This window comes from Perognathus longimembris, chromosome 2 (genome assembly GCF_023159225.1).
Source record: "Perognathus longimembris pacificus isolate PPM17 chromosome 2, ASM2315922v1, whole genome shotgun sequence".
NCBI lineage: Eukaryota > Metazoa > Chordata > Mammalia > Rodentia > Heteromyidae > Perognathus > Perognathus longimembris.
The window spans coordinates 83,081,265-83,089,336 of record NC_063162.1 but is presented as its reverse complement, the minus strand read 5'-3'; the positions used below and the strand labels follow the sequence as shown (position 1 = coordinate 83,089,336).

At 45.5% G+C, this 8,072-nt stretch overlaps 1 protein-coding gene across 2 annotated transcripts; it reads left to right on the top strand.

Moving 5' to 3' along the window:
* The first annotated feature begins 2,997 nt into the window (after positions 1–2,997).
* Prr15 (proline rich 15) lies at positions 2,998–5,558 on the top strand. Of its 2 annotated transcripts, none has more exons than XM_048339608.1 (2): positions 2,998–3,086; positions 4,737–5,558. In XM_048339608.1, the coding sequence occupies exon 2, from the start codon at positions 4,879–4,881 to the stop codon at positions 5,269–5,271; it is 393 nt and encodes a 130-aa protein (XP_048195565.1). In that variant the 5' UTR covers positions 2,998–3,086; positions 4,737–4,878; the 3' UTR covers positions 5,272–5,558. The 2 variants fall into 2 exon arrangements, with proteins under 2 accessions (XP_048195565.1, XP_048195566.1); XM_048339609.1 differs by having other exon boundaries at positions 3,004–3,086; positions 4,734–5,558.
* The last annotated feature ends 2,514 nt before the right edge of the window (positions 5,559–8,072 follow it).

The following is an 8,072-nucleotide window of genomic DNA, read 5'->3' as shown; positions in this document are numbered from 1 at the left end:
ATATGGTATAAAACTTTTGCCAGGTACTGGTGACTCATTCCTGTAATACTAGCTATTCAAGAAGGTTGAGATCTGAGGATCACAGTTCTAAGATAGCTAGGGTAGAAACATCTATGGAACTCATCTCCAATTAACCAGCAAAAAAGCTGAGTAGAGGTATGGCTCAAGTGATAGAATACCAGCCTTGGGAAGGTGGGAGGAAGCTAAACAGGAGTGTAAGCCTGTGAGTTCAAGCCTCAGTATATGTGGCACACACACGCACACATGCACACACACACACACACACACACACACACACCTACCTCCTTTGTTGGGTACTAGTGGTTCATGCGTGTAATCCTAGTTCTGATAGGGCTGACCTGAAAACTGGAGTAACTAAATATAAGTTTTAGTGTTAAAATTATAACAGCACCATGGGTCAGGGAGGCTCCTGCCAAATGGAAAGTAGCCACCAGGGAAAAGTGAATTACAATGGAATAGTAAACACTCATTGTCAGAAGACTCCTTCTAAATACTCCATCCTATTTGACAAGTAAAGATCGGAGGAACCATAGGAAACAATTACGGATGAGCCTAGTGACATTCATCTTTAATCTTGAAGTAAGAGAAAAGGAAGATATTCTGATTTTTTTCAAACATGATATATGCAAGTGTAAATTTGTTATTTCTTTGTAAACAAAAACCAAAAATAAATATTCAATACATGACTTACCCTTTAAATTAAAAAAAAATAAAATTATAACCGCTTCTAAACTCTAGTGATGACTCCATGATAGAGGGCTGCACCCCACCCGTGAGACTAGTTTCTTATAGTTTGACATTTAAAAATGTAGGGAGCACTTGTTCACCTCTATATCTGGGTAACAACCATGGTAATGGACAGTAAAAAATGATCATAGTCATAGACTATAGAAATAACCATAATAGTAGTAGAAATGCCATGGTAACTGTTGGGTTAGTTTACTTATGATTGAGTACTGGATTGTTTTAGCCCATTCAAGCTTGCTTTATGGTAATGGGAAAACATGGTCGCAATTGTTAAAATAAAGTTGGTACTAGGTCAGCCTGACCGCAATATTCTGCTTCTGTAAATGGCTTGCTTAACCGATTTGTGACTTGCTGTACCCCCTGCACTAACCCCCTGCATCAGTGCTACGTGACCACCTGTTGTCAATTCCTGATATTGAGGCCAGTTCCCGATATCAAAGCCAAAATAGAAATAGGACAAGACTTGCTTGCTAAATGCCATCCAATCAATTATCTGCCAAGTTGGAAATACCCTGCCCCTGTTGTAATCACAATAAAAACCCTGCCTATCTGAGGGTCGGGGCTCTCAATCCAGATCCTCTTTGTCAGTGATGGTTGGGAGTCCAGACTCCAGCTTGCAATAAAGACTCTTGTTTGCATCAGTATAGGCTCCTTGGTAGTCTTTGGGGACTGGAAATCTAGTCATAACAGCTCCTCAGACTATGAGGATTGTGGTTTGAAGCCAGCCTAGTCACAAAAGTCTACAAGTCTCATCTCCATTTAACCACCAAAAAGCTGAAAGTAGTGTTGTGGCTCAACTGGTAGAGCGCCATTCTTGAGCCTAAATGATAAGGGATAATGTCCAGGCCCTGAGTTCAAGTCCTAGCACAGGCCAAAATAAGAAAATAAACTCCTTTTAATTCTATATTGGAAATTATTTAAGTCAGCGCTTTTTGCTTAATGTCCTTAAAGCCTTTTGTTTCTCCATAGAAAGCACTGGTGGAAACACTCTTGAGACTACAAACCTGAAAAGGTTGCCTAGTTTCTGCTGGGGCAGTGAACCCCACATTGCCTCTGCCCCCGCATCCTGCAAGACACAGCAAGTTGCATCTCTGTTTGTTAGCAACAAGTCCCACAACCATACCCTCTGTCAAACTAGTAAAGCGCCAAAAGCTCTGCACAGAAACACAGTGCACCTGGTTACCTTCAGTGGTTCAGGGCTGCGTTTGCTCTTCCCTTGGGGTGGCTCTCCGTGGATTTCCAGACTTTAAATGGTAGCTATTCACTTTTTAAAGTCATGTTAAGAGCCAGGATGGGTGTGGTGTGGTACAGCGTGGGCTGGAAGCTGGATTCCACCCTGGCTCTCCTCTCACCAGCCGGCAACCCAGAACAACTCTACCCTTCGCGTGCCCTCGGGTTGGGTAGGGAGGAAAAGAATCCACAGAAAGCACTTGAAACTGCCTCCGGCTCCCAACAGCCAGCGGCTTCGGAAACGCCCCCAGCCTTTCCCCCACCTTTGAATCAGTTCTTGTGAGTCACAAAACTTTTGGATGTGGGAACCCAGAGCGCAGAAGGAAAAGAAATCTGGGGTCTCAAGGAAGTGGGGATACTGCTGCTGTTTGTTCCTCCTCAGGGCCGCCCCCCCCTCCTCCTCCCCTCTTCCTCCCCTCCCCCCCGGTTGGCAACTCCGGCAGTCGGTTCAGCCAGCGGCTCAGCACAGCTTTTCTCCAATCAGATTCCTCAAGGCCGGCGCCACGTCGCGACCAGATCCAATCTGGTCCTCTGGAGGGCGGGAACGCCAAGTGCCTACCTGCACCTGTGGCCCGGGAGGCCGCCACCGACCCGCTTGCTCCCCTCCTCCTCCCCACCCGACCGCTCACCCCTCCTCCCCAGGCAGCCGCGGCTGGCTCTGGTTTCCCCAATCACTTGGCGAAACACCAGCAGGTAGGCAGATGTCTTTTCCTGTTCCTAAGGACGCAGTGGAGGGTTCGGTGCGCCTGAGCGAGCTGCCTAGGGCCCACTTCTCGGCGGCTTCCGAGCAGCGCTAGTGGGGAAGAAGGACGCGCCAGAGAATGTAAGGCTCCGAACCCGGAAAGCTTGCCTGGGCAGAGGCGCTGCGAACCCCTGGCTGCCTACTGCGTGCTTTGATTGAAGGGGGCCCCGGAAGACCGGCTGCGGCACCTGGTTGAGAAGACAGCGGCAGGTGGACCAGCCACGGGACCTCCAAGACTCCGCCGGGACACGGGACCTCCAAGACTCCGCCGAGGGACACGGCGCCTAGGCACCGGGTTGCTCCCTGCGCGCGCCTTGGGCTTCTCCGCTGCGGTGGGGCCGAACAGGTGAGCGAGCTGGGACGGTTCCGCGGGGCTCGAGGTCACTCTAGGGTGCTGTCTCGCGTCTCCCACTCTCCCGCCTCCTGGTGCGAACCGCTGGCCCTCAAGAATTGCGCGCTGTCTTTTGCTGATGTGCGATCTTTGCCTTGCACAATTCGCACACGCCGTGTGGTGCACGGAAAGTTGATGCCGTGCAGAGTAGGACAAAGCAGGATCTTGAGATCCCCGCTCCGCCGCCGGTAATAAATGCCTTTGAAGGTGCTTTTCCAATTTGCAAAATAGAAAGGAACCTAGGATGTGTGCGCACTCCGTTTGCCCGTTTGGGCCTCGGGATGTGAGTGGCCTTTTCAAAAGAACTTTGGGGCGTATTATCTTTATTGTTTTCAAGTGTCCTCAGGACAACCTGGAGAGGAGATACTGCCTGCTGTTTGGGGGTTCACTGAGGCTGCGGCCGCTTCCCATAGGCTCCAGGACGTCCTTTCCCAAGCAGTTCCTGTAGGAAAACCTCTGACCCACAGACACAGTCGAAGTTTCCCGCCCTTGTACTTACAAACCCAGTGGCTCCTGGATCCTAGGCAGAGAGAGATCTGAAGGGAAACCTAGAAGGAACCCCACGGAGCAAATCCTAGGATCTCACGGTGGTCCTGCACAGAAAGTGGGCACAGTGTGGCTTCCCACGTTAGCTCCAAGTGCTAATTAGCAGCCTTTGGCTGCTTAGAGGGGCTATTAAAAAGTTGAGGGAATATGCAAATTGTTTTGGAGTTCCTGGTTGTTCTCTTATCTCCTCAGGAGGATAGGACTTGCTCAAGGAAAAGAAGTCTTTAATTTGCAACTAAAATATCATCAGTTGGATTGGATTGCATGGTACAGACTCCATGCATGTTTTAATACAGAATTAAGGAAAGAGAGAAGGAGGCCATTCTTCAGTTGACCATATCTCTGCTATTGGCTTGGCTTCTAGAGAGTAAAAGGAAGGGTAGGGTGGCTGGTTTAAAGGAAGTTTAGCCTTGCTTCTCTGAAAGTCACAAGGCAGAATTGGGTCGGATCAAAGCAGAGTTTAAAAGAAGCAAAACTGCCCCCTCCCGCGTGCATGCTGGGAGTATAAATTCTCTGAACTCCCATGTGGAAAGAACCTGGACTGGGATATAGAGGAGGAAACTTTAGGAAAATCTGTGGGTTGTGGGGGGTTTTTTGTTTTTATTTTTTCATTTTACAGTGCACTAACACTGTTCACCTGTACACCATTACACTTGTTTTTGAGCATCTTCTTCCCAGGTCCTCCTCCTGGGGGGAATAAGGGGGAGAAGTAATGCTAACCTGGGTGGGTTACCCATCACCCACCAGCGTCCATCCATATAGAGTGAATGTGATAAGCCACCCTCCCGCCAAGTAGGTGGATCCAGGTTCCCTGGGCACCCATGACACGCTGACCACAGCACCTCCCTGGTCGGAAAGGCATAAGTTGAGGCCTAGCCTGCACCCTCATCAGGAAGCAAGGCAATGCCTTCTGGGTCCTAGTTGCCCAGCTTCAGAGCATGGGGTGCTTTACTGTAGGCCCAACAGGTGGCAGGCCCAGCACTGGAGAGAGAATGAGATTGGGAGGCACACGTGATTTCCACCAATCCAGTAACTAAGTCTTGCTTCTTTGCCCAGTAGAAGGCGTTGTTTTGACTCCCTCTCTGCAGCCCACCAAAAAGAAGCAGAAGAGCTGGACTGAACCCCTTCGGGAGAGTGGGGACAGCACAAGTTAGCTCACTGCGCTGAGGCCAGGTGCCTGGGATCCCCGTGCCTACGGGCGATGGCAGACAGCGGAGGCACCGGCAGCTCCAGCCCCTGGTGGAAATCGCTAACCAACACCAAGAAGAAAACCAAGGAAAGCACCATGGGGGCGCAGGCTCCAGCACCGCCGCCGACCGACCCTGAGCTCGAAGATCCCCTTTCTCCCAGCCCAGACTGGACTAGCAGCTCCCAAGAGAACCAGCATCCCAATGTCCTCGGGGGCACTGGTGAGACCCTCAAGCCAGACAAGTTATGTGGGGAGAAATCAGGCAACAGCCGCCGCAATTTGAAGATCTCTCGTTCTGGTCGCTTTAAGGAGAAGAGGAAAGTGCGTGCCACTCTGCTCCCAGAGGGAGACAGGTCCCCAGAGGAGGCCGACTTCCCTGTGGAGCAGCAGGAGAACAAGCAATAGCCTGAGCCAGCTCTGGGACTGGAGGCCTCTCTTCCCACCACAGCCCTCACACCTATTCTAAACTGGAGAGTTCTACCTGCCCCTGTACTTGGAGTCTTTCTCACACCACAACATTCAGAGTATTTCACACAAGGACCCCCCCTCCCGATTTATTTTTCTGGAAATTGGAGTGTCTATTAAGTTTTACATATTTCATGACTCAGAAGTGCACTAAGTATTTATTTGTGGCAAGAAAAGACACCTTCTCTGAGGAAGTTGGCACGATTTTGTGGGTTTTTTTTTCCTTCCAAAAGGCAGTTTGTGACCTGACTCTCACTCCAGTCACTTTGAGAGTGAGAGGGCTATATGGGTTCTTCTCTCAGAGGCAGTAAGTACCTGAACTTCAACTCTGGAGGAAGATGAGTTCTTAATGTGTACTCTGGAGAGCAAATCATAGTGCTGTTTCATGACCAAGAAATGCAAGTAAGGGTCTGACCCAAGATTTATACTTTAAATAAAGGAATAGCAGAGAAAAACCATCCCTAAGTGGAATTGCAAAATGAATCTGCCTGGTTTAGTGTGGGCTATTAAAATTGTTGCACTGTAAGACTTAAGGTGACTTTGTATTTTTTCCATTCCAAGATTGAAACCCATCATACTTAAAAGCAGGCATGCAAAGTCCGAGGTGACAGAGTTAATCATTTACCATACAACATTGGAAGAGAACATTTCTAGAAACCAGAAATGCCCAGACTGGAACCAGCTAGCCAGATGTTCCAATTTACTAACCAAATTCAAGGAAGGGAGATACCAGGTCATTATTTCTAAATTCTTCTTTGACTTCAGTGCACTTTCATAGAGTAATTCATCTAATAAGCTAGGAATACATTGTTTTCAGTAGCCACTGTTTGACCTTACTTAACAATTGTCTGAAAATGTTTGAACAAATGGATCCAATTCATTCAGTTTGTGTGATGCCATTTTTCCCACTTTTTTGCTTCAATAGCTTATTCCTTTCAGTCTAAAGTCTGCATTTATCTCATTCCAAAGATCTATCAAACAGAAGATTCTTAACAAAAATCTACCTGTTTGCTTTCATTATGAACTTGAAGAAAAAGAGTAAATGAACACCACTTGCTTTCAGCAAATTACAAGAGAGTTATTGTAGTCATGAAGAAGCACTGAGATCTTTTCCCACTATAACTCAATTCACTTATAAACATGTCAAAATCCAAAGCAGGGAAATTACAGTGATAAAAGCCATATATCTGTTCATACAGTTAAAAGTAAGAACTTAATCAAATTTAATATATAGAGTGGCTGGGTTTTTTTCTATTAGCTATTTTTAAAATAGTAGAACATGTCAGTATAAGGAGATCCCACAAAGCAACTTGATGAGGAAGGCTAAAATGAAATTAATGATTCAAGATTGGGTACTAGTAGAATAATAGAGTTAGTAAATACCCACATACCAAAGAACTTACTCTGAAGGAAATTAATTGCCTAGAGATTATGAATACCTTTACATTAAAAGAGAAAATACGGGGCAATTTTTTAATTGTTGTTGTTTTGTGGTGTTCTGTTTATAAGCATAAAAGACTTTGGTTGTGCATTTAAATCCCAGAAGAATCGGGGGTGGGGGGGTGGGAGGAATATCCTGAAGTGGGTTTGTTGCATAAGAAAGACAGGCATTAATTTTATTTTTTATATTTAAGCAGTTACACAAAGGGGTTTCAATTCATCATGTCAGTTTATAAGTACAATGCATTTTGATTGTTCTTTTATCATTCTCTACTATTAACATACATTTTAAATGGGCCTAGATTCAGATGAAGAAGAAGCAGTTGAGAAGTTGGAGGAGACAGAAAGTTCATGATAAGGAAGAGGAATGTAGGCTTGGGAGTGAATACACCAAAGGTTGTCAAGGATGGTTCTGGAAAACTTTCATGAGGTTTTTAAATTTCACTTTGTAGAAAATAAGCAAAACTAGATGGAAGTAACAGTCCAGAACGTTCTCTCCCACTCTCAAGTAAACTAATAGATGAGAAGTGTACACATTTAGAAACTCCCATCTCTATTTCATTGTTTTAGATTTAAGAAACTTTTTTTCTTTAAATCCCTCAAAGTTCACAAGGAATTGGCATGTTCCCAGCTTTTATGTCTAGTTTTGGATTTCATTCAAGAACACAATTGCTACAGATACCCTACAGCAGATTCTGAGGAGAGGAATTTATTAAAATGACAACTTTCCTTCATTGTTAGAAAAGAAAACCATGCTCATAGTAGTTATGACAGTGAGTGCAATTCACAATCTACCTTTGAGGTTTGTAATTACATCATTTTCAAGTACTCCTGAATTATGCAATGGGAAGAATATACTGATTTAGTCCCAACTCAGTGAAATCAGAAACCAAGCAAAATTGGTGGAATAATATCATGAGTAAGATATGCTAATTTGACAAAGTATCTTGCCTGTCTTTCTGTGCTTTACATTTAATTATCAAACATTTTTAAAGTTTTTTAAACCTTAAAATAATTTGTGGTAAATAAAAGGAAACCCTACTGTGTGCGGGTGACCCACACCAGTAATCCTAGCGACTAAGGAAGCTGAGATTTGGGGATCATGGTTCAAAGCCAACTCCAGGCAGGAAAGTTTATGAGACTCTTATCTCCAGTTAACCACAACCAAAAAGTCACAAGTGGAGATGTGGCTCAAGTAGTCGAGTACTATCCTTGAGCAAAAAATCCTCAAGGACAGTGCCTATGCCCTGAGTTCAAGGCCCAGGATCAGCATGTGTACACACACACTACAACACAAAAAG

Excerpts from the sequence above, each read along its gene's own strand:
- Prr15 (XM_048339608.1), top strand. The coding sequence starts at position 4,879 with ATGGCAGACAGCGGAGGCACCGGCAGCTCCAGCCCCTGGTGGAAATCG.